The sequence below is a fragment of the Lissotriton helveticus genome, chromosome 5_1 (assembly GCF_964261635.1).
Source record: "Lissotriton helveticus chromosome 5_1, aLisHel1.1, whole genome shotgun sequence".
Lineage (NCBI taxonomy): Eukaryota > Metazoa > Chordata > Amphibia > Caudata > Salamandridae > Lissotriton > Lissotriton helveticus.
The window spans coordinates 494,468,890-494,484,682 of record NC_136065.1 but is presented as its reverse complement, the minus strand read 5'-3'; the positions used below and the strand labels follow the sequence as shown (position 1 = coordinate 494,484,682).

General features: G+C 48.0%; 1 protein-coding gene across 2 annotated transcripts in view; it reads right to left on the bottom strand.

Annotated features, from left to right (window-relative positions):
* Positions 1-365: 365 nt before the first annotated feature.
* DHRS3 (dehydrogenase/reductase 3) overlaps positions 366-15,793 on the bottom strand; it is a 111,205-nt gene continuing 95,777 nt past the window's right edge. For both annotated transcript variants that reach the window (XM_078642816.1, XM_078642817.1), the window contains exon 6: positions 366-2,677. In XM_078642816.1, the coding sequence (XP_078498942.1) occupies positions 2,593-2,677 (85 nt within the window). In that variant the 3' untranslated portion in view covers positions 366-2,592. The remainder of the gene's footprint in view (positions 2,678-15,793) is intronic.

Sequence of the window (15,793 nt, the reverse complement as noted above, 5' to 3'; positions counted from 1 at the left end):
GCCCGCACATTAAAGGACTTTGCAACCTATTACTCGTGAGTGCACTCGTTCTTGGCCGGACACTTATTGGTTTGACGGAGTGAATGAATTTGTAGTGGCTCACCACTGCTGGAGTTTTGTACCCGGGATGCGAGGTGCGGCAAAGGGTGACGTATGTGCCTTGGAGATATAAATATATATAAATATATATATACGCACACACACACATATATCTTCGAGGTATGGAGATGTTGAGTTGAGAATAATACATTTATATTTCTCTATATACACTTACATTTTGGAAATTTTTCTCCTTGATATTCTGATCCCACTGTATTTTCGTTGTCGATGTTTACACATACAATCAAAGCAAACAAGTAGCAAAATATGCACACAAAACAAAAACCTGTTTATTTTTATTTTTGATGTATTGGTTAGCGATGTCCGTCACCCTGTGATCTCTTTAGATTGCCAACCAAGTCCTAATTGTGGCCAACCATAATCAAGAGCTCACACTTTTTAAAAATGTTACGTTCATGAAAAAAACTCAGATAATTTGCATAGACTTGCTTAGCACAACTGATATGCAATTAACAAGCTTTCATTGAATTTCTCAGCAAAGAATGAGCACCAAGCCCAGATCAGAGTTTTGAGAAGCCTAGATTGTAAATGTTTTCATTGTGGAAGTTTGGTTGAAGTGGAAGAAGGTGCTTTACGCATCTCCTACTGCAATGTGCAGCACCTTGTAGCCTGGAGGTTCTCTATGCACACCTGCACCATGAGTGTGCGTTTCTGTTTCTGCAAAGGTATTTACTGCCCACAGTAGTTTTCGTTTGGTTCTGAAGTTAACTCCTGACCTGTAACCATTTTAACTGCTCCTGCTGGTGCAGATGATGCATAGATCATGGCACCTTGCAATGTACTCCTGAATTTTGTTCCTAAGAGCTGCCCAGTCTGTGATCAGAGAAGCTGTCCCACTTAATGGTGCAAATCAAACATTGTATCCACTGCTTCATGCTCAAAATCCAATGTGAAATAACGTAATGCACGAGAAATGTATAAGAGTTGGAAATGTTTATTTCCATTTTTATGCTACAAACTTAAAATCAATGCTCCTTTATTTTAGTCATATGGTACATCATTCTCCATCCAGAGAAATAACTACCCATCATGCTGCAGTCCATTTATTAGTCTTGGGCTGTTTATGGCATGTTTTTTATTGTCGCAGGCCAGCAGGTCCTTGGCTAAAGGCGAACTAAGAAATTATGTTTCTTGGTACAATAGCCCTTCTTGTGGCATAATTTTAGGTCTCGTGACCTGATACACTAGCAAAAGGCCCTTCGCTTGTGGATAACAAGCCGCTCCTTGCTTGGTACAATAATAGCATACCCATGACTTGTGGCACACTTGCCGGTTCTGGTCATAAGATACCCTAGCAGTTCTTGAGCTGTGGTACATAACAGGCCCTTTGCTTGTGGAACACAAGCGGGCCATCTTTTCATGGAACAATAGCAGGACCCAGTCCTGTGTATCTTGTCATGTGTTAGACTATCAGCAGTTCCTTGGCATGTACTACACTTGTAGGGTCTTATATCTTCTTATATTAACAGGACCTCAACTTGCAGTATACTGCAAGGCTCTGGTCACGTGGTATACTAGCAAATTTACATGTGTGTGGTACACAATTGCCCACCTCATAGAACGTTAGCCAAGTGTATTCTTGGGGTACATCACCAGGTTCTTACCACATACTACGTTAGTGGGTCCTTGGATCTTGGTACACTAACAAATTCATGACTATGTTACACTAGCAGGTCCTTGTCTCGTCTAGGAGGTCCTCGTTCTACAGTTCACTAGGAATTTCTCACCTCATGGAATATTAGCCGAGTGTAGTCTTTTGGTCCATTGTCAGGGCCTCTTTCTATAGTTCACTACAAGGTACTCATCTTATAGTACATTAGTTGCTCCTCGAGGAAACCTAGCAGATGCAGGTCTTGTGGCACACTAGCAGCGCCTCATTTTGTGCTAATCTAGTAGCTGATGCTAGTGTTGGTGATCTCATGCCCAGGTAATCATAGAGAGATGGTCATTGTCTAGTGAATATTAGTAAACTGTACTTCTCTGAAACTGGATCCAGCAGAGCGTTGTCAATACATGGGCTTCTTACAGCCTTATAACCTGGCCAGCAAGTTTTAAAAGTCACTCTTTAATTTCTTTCATTCTTCTACGAACTGGTACGTGTTCAAGTTTACGTCAAACTTTGTGCTACAGTGCAAGTGTTAAAATGAAACAGAACATAAAAGCTCTTGCCAATAGTCTATAGATGTTTTGGAAACATTCTTGCTAAGAGCAGATTCAACAATAAAACCCTAAAAGAATAAAAGAAAAACTGTACAAAGCGGCCCCTTGTCTTCCTTCCAAGCATTGACAGCCACAGCTGTTGGGGCTGCACGAAAAGGTCTTGGCTCCACAGACATGACCTTGGAGAACCTTCTGCCTCTGAACAGCACTAGTCCTGTGACGGCAATACGACGCAGGCCAGGAGAGCTGTCCATCAGCCTCCCCAAAAGTTCTCCTCTTGTAACTGCACAAATCAGTCGCTCATCTCGGGGTCTATGTCCGTCCTTTGAAAGTGTTCATACAGGTGTAGGATCCTGAGAATCTGTGGATTTCTTCAAGGGCTGCTGTAGGCAGGATGCTGCAGAGGGAAGGAGGGAAACCAACACAATGAGAAGGCATGCCAACCCCAGGGTGTCCTTGCAACGGATGTATGACGTTACAACTCACACTTTTACAACGCATACCTTTACAACGCATTTTTTGCAACGCAACATCCATTACAGCGCATTCCATTACAACGCATGCCATTACAACAAATTTTTAAAAACTACATTTACAACGCATTCCATTACAACGCATAATACCTTTACAACGCATACCATTACAACGCACAGCATTACATTGCATTTTTGGTAAGTATTGGATAGTGTAGGGGTAAAAATTACTATTCTAACTCCAGGAGGTGCAACAGTAGGGTAAGTGTTGGATAGTGAAGGGGGTAAAAATTACTATTCTAACTCCAGGGGGTGCAACAGTAGGGTAAGTGTTGGATAGTGTAGGGGTAAAAATTACTATTCTAATTCCAGGGGGTGCAACAGTAGGGTAAGTGTTGGATGGTAATGTTATGCGTTGTAATGGTATGCGTTGTAATGACTGCGTTGTAATGACATGCGTTGTAGTGGTATGCGTTGTAGTGTCATGCGTTGTAATCGTTGTGTTGTAATGGCATGCGTTGTAATGGATGTTGCGTTGTAAAAGTTTTGTTGTAATGGTAGTACGTTGTAAAAGTTGCGTTGTAAAGGTTGTTTCCCTCTTGCAACACTAGACAAGGTTATCAATTTGGCCACAGACACCCTTTTTAACCATCAGTGACAATCTCATGCCTCCCACTTCTGATATTTATTTATTTTTATTTATTCAAAGTTTTATATAGCGCGAACAAGATCTTTACAGATATCAGAGCGCTTCACAGAGACAGGGGTAGGGGCAACAGGACTAAACAGAACTAGTGGGAACAGTATAATAGTCAATAACATAATAGGATAGCAGTAATGTACAGAAAACATAACATTATTCAATCAGGTAGCCAGTGATGTAAGACGGCGCAAAGTCATTGATCCCGCTACAATAGAGTTCAGGAGAACTTTGGGTGTAGGGATGGCTTATATCATTATCTTAGGAAAGGGAGAACAAGGGGTGGGGGCATCAAGAGGGTGGTTAACAAACTAAAGTGTACCCTATAGTGGTCGGTAGTAGGCGAATAGCATAATAGTGTCGCAATCAAGTAAGAATATAATGCCAAGTGACAATCAGGTAATCAAAAATACAAAGCAATGCAAGGTCTCTGATCCAACACCCATAAAGTTCAGGTGAACTTGGCCATAAGGATGGTTTTCACCTCTTTCTTGAAGAATGCAGTGGAGGAGATAAGCCTGGTTTCAGGAGGGAGTGCATTCCAGATCCTGGGAGCCATTCCTGAGAAGGAGCGTCTGTATGTTTTTTCCTTCCGGAATCTACGAGGCTTCAGGAGTAGACTTTTTGTGCTTCTGTTGGCTCTCGAGCCTCCTGATAAAGACAACTTTTGAGCGAGGTAGTTGGGTGCCTTGTGGTGCACGGCCGAGTGTGTCATAACGGCAATTTTTAGCTGTATTCTGGCTTCAAAAGGCAGCCATTTCAGGGATTTTAAGTCTGGGGATATATGCGAGTGTTTTCTTGAGCCAGTAATGAGTCTCGCAGCAGCGTTCAGGGAGGCTTTTAGGGGTGCTGTTGTGGATAGCGGGAGTCCGCTGAGGGCCACAATTCCATAGTCTATGCGCGGGATGACTAAAGCTTGTACAGCAGTTTGGAAGTCCTTGGCTGGGAGGAAGGGTTTAAGTTTCCTCAGTGTGTTGATTTGGAAATTAGCTCCTTTTGTTGCTTTGCTAACGTGCTGTTGCATGTTGAGCTTGGCGTCGAGTGTGATGCCTAGGGATTTCGCAGAATCCACGATGGTAGGTTGGACACTGAGTGCTGTTAGGTTATTAAGCCAGATTTGGGTGGTGGTAATTTTCGCAGGAGGTGAGATGAGTAGGAACTCAGTTTTCAGAGCATTTAGTTTGAGGTGATTATCGGCCAACCAAGATTGAGTGTTACTAAGTGTGGAATTCAGAATTTTGATATCTTCCGGGGATCGTAGCTTTAAGTAAAGTTGTGTGTCATCAGCGTACATATGGAATTGTACATTGGATGCATGGAGCAAGGTGGCGAGAGGTTCCATGACGAGGTTGAACAGTGTGGGGGAGAGGGAAGATCCTTGTGGGACACCTAGATCTACTGGCACAGGTGTGGACAGCACATTGTCAATCTTGAACTTCTGAGACCGGTTATGAAGGAAGGAAGTAAACCAATTGAGAACAGTTCCCGATAGACCCATTCTAGTACTTAGCAGCTCCAGTAGTTTCTCGTGTTTGACCGTGTCAAATGCTGAGGAGAGGTCAAGAAGGATGAGGAGGCAGGAATCATTGCGATCAAGGATTTGGAGGGCGTCATCAATTATGTGCGTCATAGCCGTTTCCGTGCTATGTTTCGCTCGGAAGCCTGATTGATGAGGGTTGAGGAGGTCAAACTGGTCAATGTGTTTTGTTAGTTGGAGTTGTACACATTTTTCCAGCAGTTTGGCCAGTGTGGGGATATTGGTGATAGGGCGGTAATTGTTCAGGTCAGACGGGTCAGCTGTAGGTTTCTTGAGTATAGGCGTGACTTGCCCCACCTTGAGGGAGTCTGGGATGAGACCTTGTTGAAGGGAGCTGTTGATGATTTTGGTCCAAAGCGGGAGAAGCAGGGGGATGAAGTCTTTTACAGCATTAGCAGGTAGGGGGTATATGAGGTGATTAGAGGGCTTCAAGGTGCCGAGCAATTTGTGTATTGCTTCTTCAGAGTAGGTGTCGAAGGACAACCATGATGCATTATTTTTAGGTTGAGTGTTAGACATTCTGGTGTGGCTGGGGTATCGCCTTACATCCATGATGAGGTCACTTCTTATGTTGTCGGTCTTTAGCTTAAAGAAGGCAGAAAAGTCTTCACAGTGTGGGGTATCGCTTGTTGTGCTGTTTGATTGTGAGGGTTGTGTCTTTGTTTGAGTTTTGATTAGTTCGAATAGTTTTTTTGGCCTGTTTTTTGCTTGGTCCAGCTGGCGGCTAAAGAAGTGAGACTTTGCGTGCTTTATTTTCCTAAAGTAGGCATTTCTCTTGTTCTTAAGCGTTTTGAGATGCAGTGATGAGCGGTCAGATCTCCAGGTGCGCTCTGCCATTCGCATAGCACGCCTTTCATCATTGAGTCTGCCGTCATACCAAGGCTTAGAGATCTTGGTGGAGACTCTCTTCAATTGCAATGGGGCGGCTTCGTTGACTATTGAGTTCATAGAGTCAAGGTAGTGATCGGTCAGTGATTGAACATCCGAGGCGCCCGAGGGGGGAAGGAGGAGACTGCGGATGTGGGGAGGCAGGGAATTGGGGTTAAGATTCTTCATGTCCCTTTTCCAGATCTTGGATTTGGTAGGTTGAGCCGGGTTAAGTTTAACTTTTTCGTTGATAAAGAAGGTGATAATGTGGTCCAGTCACAGGGTTGGATCGCCTGCAGTTGGGTGGAATCCTCTTTGGCGATGATGAGATCGAGTATCGAACATTTGTCGTGTGTTGGTCTATCGCATATTTGGGTGAGGTCAAGCGCATTGAGGAAAGTTTTGAGACTATTCACCACTGCGTCTTTCTGATCGTTCCAGTGGAGATTAAAGTCACCCAGGTAGACTTGAGTGGTCTGCCGACCGGCATTGGATGTGATCATGTCCATGAGTTGTTGAGTGAAAGTGAGGTTGTCACCAGGCGGGTGATAGATGAGATGTAAAGCACAGACTTGTTTGCCCTTGCTGGTGATATCGAGGCAGAGGAGTTCACAGGAAGTAAGGGAGGGGGAGGTGGCTTTAGTAACGGAGAGGTTGCTCCTAAAGATGCATGCAATTCCCCCGCCCGTCTTGCCGGGCCTGTCAAGTCTAATGATGTGATAATTGGGGGGGACTAGTATGTCCATTATCGGTGTAGAAGCTTCAGTTAGCCACGTTTCAGTCAGAATGGCTAGGTCCAGATCCATTGTTGCGACGAGATCCGCGATGTCGGAGGAGTGTCGCTGGGCCGATCTGCAGTTGAGTAGGATGCATTTGAGTCTGGGAGTGAGAAGGGAGGTCGAGCCTTCTAGAGAGAGGGGGATTTTTCTGAGGTTGTTAGGGACGGAACCTCTGTTGCTTAGGGTTGGGGGCCTAAGGGTATTTGTGAGAATTGTGGGTATGGGGAGGTGTGTGATGGATATGCGTTTTACAGGACCTGGGCCAAAAGAGCGAAGGAGGGAGCATAAGTCGCGGTCCGACAGGGTGTTGAGGGCACAACGGGGGCGGTGGGAGTTATTGCGCGCGGGGATAGTCGGCCAGCGCGGGGAGCGTTGGAAGCGAGGGTATGAAGGGAGGGTGGGACGTTTGTAGGGTAGCGGAATGGTGGGACTGGGCTGTGAGAAGAGAAGATCTTTGAAGGCGTGGAGATCTTCTTTGACTTGTAGGAGATCCTCCTTGACTTGTTGGAGGGTGGATAAGATCAGGTCCAGAGGTGGATTGGGGATGGTGTTGGTGATGGGATCCGTTGGCGAGTGGTTGAGTAGTGGGCTGGAAAGCGAGCAGAGTACCGAGGGGGGGGATATGCTGGCGTTATTGGAGGGTTCTGCGGTAATATTGAGTGGGGTGGCATTCGATGCGAGGGAGAATTTGTGGGCGAGGGGTGTTAGTGAGGTAGGGGGAGGGTGGGCGGCATAGGTAGAGACGTCGGTGGGAGGCGGTGCCGGAGAATTGAAGAGTGAGTGAAGGCTGAAGACAATGGGGGTGGCCGGATGGAAGTGGGGGCTGAGAATGGGAGGGGAGAGAGGGGGGGATGCTAAGGTAAGGGAGGTGGTATGTTCTGTGGATCTAGTTGGGAGGGTGGGGAGGTGGGGAGTGAGAGTGGGGGGGGCGGCTTGGGAGGGAGATGGATCTGCCGCGGGGAGGGGGGAGGGAGATAAGCTCCGGACAGTGGTGCGTTCGGAGGTATTCGTGGGGGGTGTAAGGTGGGGGGAAGGGAGGGTGGGGGTATGGTGGGGGTATGGAGGATGGATGAGGGGGAGTGTTCTCCGACAGTAGATGTGGGGTGAGGAGGTGTTAGGACAGGTGTGCGATTGACTATAGCGCTGGGGGGATGGGAGAGGTGGGTGTCAATCCGCTGTTGAGATGGGTAAGGCAAGTTAGCTAGAGTATTGGCGTTGGAGGGTGTTGTGTAGCTTGAAGTGTTCGGAGTGGAGGTCCGCCGTTTGGCGATGTGATCTAAGAAGGTAGGGAACAGGTTGTCGAGACGATCGAGGTTCCTATCAGTGGCTTGTAATAGTATGGTCCCGTTGTTGTAGATGGTGATGGTGGCTTTGCCTGGTAAAACTTGTGATGACGTAATAGACAGCGTTAGGCCATGAGCGGATTTACTGGTGGAGGAGCTAGTGAGAATGGAGAGGAGCGCTTTCCTCCACTGTGCTCTATGCAGTGTGTAGAAGATGATATCGGTGCTTGTGGCTCCATTGGTCAGTGAGAAGTAGGTGTCCACAAACGGTGTTTCAGGGTGTGCTTTCAGGAAGTTGTGTTTGTAGCGTTTGGCGTTTTTCTTGGACAGTTCGGGTGGGTAATTTATTTTGTATGTGTGTTCACCCATGCGTTCCATAGTGGAAGAAGCGTAGGTAGGAGAGGGGGGTGCACGTGGGTGAGTGTGTGAGATTGCAGAGCTGTAGACCCACTTAGACTTACGTATGGGCAGTTGGTAGGGATGACTAGTCTAAGATGGCCACCCCAATGAGGGACTAGTCAAAGATGGCCGCCAGAATAGCATAGGTGGAAACAAGAGTAATAGTCCTTTCTCTGTTGTTGGTGTGCCTTAGAGAGACAGTTTCCCTTTCTGCTTAGGGGCAGGTCGCGTTAGTCCATCTTCTGTGTTGTTAGGTGGGAGGAGAGAGATTAGCTTCCCAGTTGCTTGGAGGCGAGGAGAGAGTCTTATCTCTGTTTTGTTGACCTGTGACCACGTTGGTATGTAGCCTCATGGTCATCTGGTGGGCAGTGGAGGCGATTTATGGCTCCGGTATATGGCCCCAGCCATTTTAGGAATGGAGAGTGAAAGGAATGAGAAATCCGCCCTGTCGCGAGGAAAGTTTGCAGGCAGATAGACTTTATAGGATTCAGGATTCAGGGCAGGGGAAAGTTTGCAGGCAGATAGACTTTATAGGATTCAGGATTCAGGGCAGGGGATGCAAAGCCGGCATGATCCTGCTGAAAATAGCAGAATGTGTGCAAATACCTTCAGGACATCACCATAGTTAGGCTGCACTGAAACTGTTCAAATCTGATGCAGAGAGTAGACTTGTGCAGTTAAGTGTTGAAGGTGCTGGCCGGTGTTCGCAATGTCAGTATTCTTTCCATATGTTCAGTGTATTTCCTGGGCATTTCCCTGGGGGGGCGGGGCTATTAGGCGCCTTCTCTCCGTGTGTGCGGGGCCTGTTTTGGAACCGCCGACCCACCGGCCCACTCTCCCGCCAGCACCGCAGTCCAAACGCCGCTGAGCGGCCACCCCTCTGCACCCCACCTCCACAGTTCCTACCGTTCAGCCGGCGAGAGGGGAGAGAGGCCAGGCGCCCCCGCCACGAACCGCGCAGACCGGAGCCCGAAGCTCCGGCTCAGGGACCAGTCCTCCAGCGCCTCCGCAGCGCCCTCCGTCGTCCTCGCCTTCTCTCCGCCCTGCTGCTGCGTCCCCCAAACAGACCACGGACCGCACGGCAGTGAGCTGCAGCCTCAGCGCCTCGACCACAGCTCCTTCCCAGTGCCCTTCAATGATTGCCGCTCCAGCCTTTCTGCTTAAAACAGGGCTCTATTTAAACTGCTAACACTAGTGATCGAGACATAGTTGGGGGCTGCTTCCATTTACTTGCCCCATATGCTCTCTTGCAATACTCTAACGTGAAACTCCCAATTGATGACCAAATTACAACCTGCTAAGCATCCCTTGATGATCCTGCACAACATGCAGTTTATAGTTGTGTAGCCTCAAGCGTCCCTGCACTGGCCGTCGCTCAAAGCTGAGCTACAACCAGTCAACACTCGCCCGAAAACAGACCACCTTCTAATGGAGAACCATCCACATTTTGTGCAGACCCACCTCCATCTACGTGACACACAACTAGTAAAAATGTGCATCCATCCCCATCCACGTGAGTCCTCCTTTTAAGGGTGAAGCACAACTAAATATGTGCAGCCTGACCTTCCGCAAAACCACTAAGTTCCGACCACGTGAACCGTAACTGAATATGGCCATCAACTCCATGTGCAGACCCACCTCTGTCCAAAGGTATTGAACCTGCTCTATATTATGTACTTTTCTACTGTCATTTTTGTAACTTTCTATATGTACGTCCGTAATTTACCCCTAAGTCAACCTTAATTGTAATCTTGTACTTACTCTCTGATAGAAATGCTTGTGCTTGTTTCAATAATCTTCACAGATTTGCAGGGTGACTTAAGACACCGATTGGGGGACTGCTAGCCTGCTGAGGCAGCAGAGACCATGGACTCTGCACCACTGGTGGAAGGCAGCTCCAACATTATGAGATCAGTACCAGCTAAGTGGGGATCTCCCTGCCTTCAGCGCAAAATATGGGGCGGCATTTGCATAAAGAAGGAACAATATTCCCACTGGGCGCCCTAATTCATTTGGTCCCGCTCAGCATACTATTTTGTATTTCTGAAACAAACTTTAAAAGTGGGAGTTTGTTTTAGGAAATAAATCACTGACCCTGGCATGCATGGAGCTTTGCCTATCTATGTCAAGGCATGTGTGTTTTTCCTGCCCTGGAGTATAATGCCACGTGTGGCATTTCCTAGTAGGGTGATCTAGTAATTGTTGCACCTAACTTAATAGCGTATGCCAGCTCCACCGTGACTGTAGACTGGCCTTCAAGACAAGGGCTTCCAGTGGCGAAGCCAGCTGATGCTCTGCCAGTGGAAATCTGACAATTCCCCATCTCTAAATAGGGTGGGGAAATCACGAGGTTGAGTGGCTGGGCGTCGCGGCCTGCACCCACCAACTTTAAATGACCTTAATGTCATCAAACCCACAACTTTTACAGTCACTCGCTTTTCAGTTACTAAACATGGGCCTCGTCTACTGAAAAATGACTCAGAACGGCGCTGCAAGCCATTTAGCTGCGTCGTGCTGCATCATTTGCAAATCACAGGGATGCGTTGTATTAACAACAATATGACATATCCGTGTGCTTTGCCCTGCGCTGGTGCACAATTGGCTGCCATGCGCCAGAGCAGGTATCCTTGCGTCATTTTACATGGGTGCCTGCACTGAGGGGGACCCTCCTGCACAAAATCAATCATTGATGGCATTTTCCTCTTTCTATGCATGCTGCAAAATGCAGTAATCACAGAAAGATGAAAACGCGAGGAGAAATAAAAGTATTTCTGCTTACGCCTCCCCTGGTGAGGCGTAGAATTCTGACGCATTCCCAGTTTTACTAAATGTAAATCTGGGAATGTGTCAAGTTCCATGGCTGTTGTGTGGGAACACCCACAGCAACACCCACGCAGAGTAATGCATGAAAGGGGCTCATATTTACAAGGCCATGAAAAGTCATGCAGGGTGACTTTACGTGGCCGTGTAAATATGGGCCAGCACACAGCACCACCGGTGAGTCTCAAAAAGTGGCACACTGGCAGCGCAATGGACTCGTAAAAAAGCCCATATCTCTTTGGGTCTTTTGAGTCAATTGCCTTGAATGATGTGAACCAAGACCACAACTTCCAGCATGCACTGAGTTGTTGATTAAGCCCCACACTTCGGACCACAAAGGACCACACTTCCCCTAGTGACAAAGATTATTTTGGTGACCTCAAGCAAACACGCGAGAAACTTGAAGGGCTGAATGAAGCAAGGAAAGGAACTTGTGGAACAATTTTGTGCTCACAAGTGCAAAGCGAGGAAGTGGTACCAGCATCCTGCAAATGCGAATGTGTTTTGATCCAGTTAATCACTAAGAGGAACGACAGCCTCACTTCCTCTACTTGTAACTACTTGTTTTTCTATAGTTTCGCAACTTGTCTTTCAAACTAGGCGGTTTGGTTGGTTCATTTATGTGGTTTATGAAGTTAAACCCTCAATTTACTGCATTGAACTATTAACCATGAACACCAAGCCCAAGAACTTGACACAAATCTGAGTGCTTCGTGGCCTCTTCAAGAGGGGGAAGTGCTATAACACAGCACACTACAATATTTCCCGTCTTTCTTCACTCTGAAGCTGTACTGTATTTTCGATTTGCTATGAACGATCTATTTGAACTGCCAAACAAATCAACCAAAAAGTGATCTCCCCTTTGTTTACATTTTGTCTAGGGTCACTTTGTGTGATTTCTATCATACCTTCAAGTTCTGAAGCATATCTTGGTGCACCTGAGTAGGCCGGGCTTCATACCCAGCATTGCTGACATATCCTGAGCAGCACAGTTCAAGGCTACTTCTGACAAGAGGAATCATTTAAATAGGAACTTTGGCAGAACAAAATCAGTACAGCCCGAGGCAGACAAACAGGCTGCATCATGTGAAGCAGTTTGAGTCACTGCGTGGAAACGTAAATAGGAAGCATGGAGCTGAACACAGGATATGAATCAGGAACCAGGCCGGGGGCAGGACTCGAGGCTGAGCCAGATATTATTGCTGGGTAGAAGCTTCTAATTCCATCCCGGCGAGCCCTGTGATCTGACAAGTGCCTTGAACCACATGTGACCATTTCGACCGATCTACAATTGTGGAAATTATTTGTTTTATGGATCTCTAGACATACACGGGGCTGTAGGTTTATGCTAGGAAAGCAGAAAGACAATTAAAAATTTTGTAGTCTGGAATATCGAGTACGGTATGTCGGTATACCATAATATTGTAGCCTAAATAACAAAGATAAAAATATCGAGAGGGTTTCATTATTCTTAACTTCACATTTACGTACCTTGGAAAAATAAAAAAAAATAAAAAAAAAAAAATATATATATATATATATATAGAGAGAGAGAGAGAGATAAATAATCAAGGTACATATACTTTCTTTTGACTTTGACCTGAGAGGAGGAGCAGTTGACCGGACTCACCGCCTGCTTTGTCTACAGCTCGCCGGACCCGCTTCGCGGGTCCCGCATCGCAGTCCCAGGCCAGGAACAGACTCTGCATTCGGTGTAGCGCTTGAGGCGCTGTGGCCGGGGAGAGGTGAGGGCTAATCTGCAGCAGGGCTGCGAGCGCTGTCGCAGGGACTCCGTCTCCCAGGAGCCTCTGCACGACCAATACACACCACCTGATCCGCTCTCCCTGCCTGCCCCGCCCCCTGACCACGAAGTACAAGATCAGCAGTGTTTGGCATTATCGTGGGATACTTTCTTTTGACTTTGCCCTGAGAGGAGGAGCAGTTGACCGGACTCACCGCCTGCTTTGTCTACAGCTCGCCGGACCCGCTTCGCGGGTCCCGCTTCGCGTTCCCAGGCCAGGAACAGACTCTGCATTCGGTGTAGCGCTTGAGGCGCTGTGGCCGGGGAGAGGTGAGGGCTAATCTGCAGCAGGGCAGCGAGCGCTGTCGCAGGGACTCCGTCTCCCATGAGCCCCTGCACGACCAATACACACCACCTGGTCCGCTCTCCCTGCCTGCCCCGCCCCCTGACCACTTTTCCACCCCTTATAGCAGGCATAGCATACCGCTGCGCGGGAGCGTCCCGGGAGAAGCCCGGGACAAGGGCGGGCCGTCTGTGCCGTGAGGGGCTGCAGGAGGCTGGGCTGGGCCTATCCTCTTTCATCTGGCTCAGAACTACTGGACACTGTCATGTCTTTGTTATAGTGAGTGGTTACCCTTTTGAGAACTGCAACTGTTAGTACTAAAAGTAAATTATATTGATGTAACTCCCTGCGCTGTGGTATATTGCGATTACGACTGACTCCACCATAGCTAGCTGGCTTGATCATGTCCACGTGTTCACCAAATCCCTTACCCCCCACGGTAGGGGTTTCAATATTAGGTCCACTAGACAAATATTTTCTCAGGGCTACCCGTGAGATAGACAGAGAAATTGCCCTAGCTGAGAGACGTGCTGAGCGCCGGCTATCCGTTGAACTTCTCAAACATCCCTTAGAGAAGCGGCCGCCCCTGGGTTTCCCGGCGCCGGCTCTCTCTCTAGCACGGGCAGTTGATCCTGTACTGAATGTCTGTCCACCCCTGGATAAGCCATTAGCAGCTGCCTTGACGCTTAGCTTTGATAGGTTGGAGCGTACAATAGACGTAGTTCCACCTAGTGAAGAAGAAGCTTTGGCCTTGAGCCCTAGCAAGGTACTAGCCCCCATCCCTGCCTCCAACACCCTTTCGAGTCATGGGGAACTCCCTCCTTCGCCTGTGTTGTTACCGCGGCCAGTAACCAGACCTGTCCACATTAAAAGAAAAAGAATTGCTAGTCCGCGTAAAGGTTGTCACCCCAAACCCTATAGGAAAATAAGGAAACTTGGCACTAGGGTGGGAGTGATCCAAAAGACCACAGGGGTGGGTGTAGGTCGTCCTCAGGGGGACACGGGGGGGGGAGGTTTCCCTCGGCAAGTTACCAGCAAAAGCAAAACCATGCGCTGTTCTGACTACGGACTCTGCCGAGCCCACACCCCTCGAGATCCCCCTGATTGCTCAGATAGAGAAAATGATGAAATCTCTATTGACTCCGGTCCTAGAGAGAGTCAAAAGGCTGGCGGAGCGGCTGGACATCTTCGAGCAAGCAACATTGGATAACTTCTTCTCCACCAAATCTCTCATCAAACTACACTCCAGGTCTAGGGATGATGATTCAGGGGGGGATTTTGCTGGCAGGGCGACCCTTGCTACCCCACATGTTATATCTAATGTAAACGGAATGGGCAAAGGGGTGCCAGCGGTAGAGGCTCAAGCCGTATTTACTGTCACCCCCAATGGGGGCGACCGGAACCCTGGGCAGGCCTCAAAGAATACTACTAAACACCCAAATCCCCAAGGGCTCCCAATACCCATGTTAAGAAGTCCGTGCGTCCCGAGGCTACTGGCAAAAATGGCTCTGCTCATTCAAGAAACTCCGGCACTGGTAAAGGTCCTGAGCTAGTCCAATCTAGAAGAACTAGCTCCATTCCTCCTCTTATTATCCAGCCCGATGTACTTCCCCCCAAAGAGGCCCCTAGAATACCACCTATGAATTTGCCCCCGGACTGTCACCCTTATGTTGCTATTCTCACTAATGTACCACCCCTGATGGCTGGGCAGCTAGAATCCTACCAGATGCTTAAAAACAAAACCATACACTGGTTAAGGATAAAGAGACCCCTGCCCAGGGAATTAGATGGCTTGATCCTGGGTGTAAGAAGGGTAGGGTGGGTGGGTCATGGGCATAAGCATCTTGAGGGTGACTGTGTGGTGGTTAACTTTAAGGATGTTAGGGTTCCCCAGATAATTTGCAACCAGAATTTGGGGAATGGAGGTGCTGGCATTGGAGTAGTAGATTTGACCTACTTCTACCCGAGATCTGCTGGTAATCATTGTGGTATTAATTGGGATGGAAGAGGGAGGCGCAATTTTACCCTCCCCGGGAATGACTTCTTCCCTATGCCCTACCAGCCAGCTGTATGGCGGGGGTCATATGGGAGGATGCCAGGATATTGAAACAATACTTTCCCCGGGGTGGTTCCCTCGTCCCCGTGTTTGGGACTTTGGCAGGAGACTTATGTCCTTGAGACTATTAATACCAGTCCGACACCCTCTCTAGTTGTATTTAGTCCCCCAGCACAGGTTCCTAATCTGGGTGTTGGGACCAAGCAAGGAGTAAGTGCACCTCGGATACCCCCTGAGAGGGAGCGGGTCCCAAACCTTGTACCTTGCTGCGAGCCTGCTGTGGCGGATCCAGATGTAAGGATTCTCAGCTGGAACGTTGCGGGTATTTTGAGGAAGCTGGCTGTACCGGAATGGAACGCCCTTGTGGAAGGCTACTCTATTTGCATTTTCCAAGAAACCTGGAGTAGGGAGCCTTGCCACAAGGTAGGTTACTCATCCTTTTTCTTGCCAGCAGTGCCACCCCTTTTTGGGAAGGGCCGCCCCTCAGGAGGCCTTCTCATATGGGTCGCCATCTC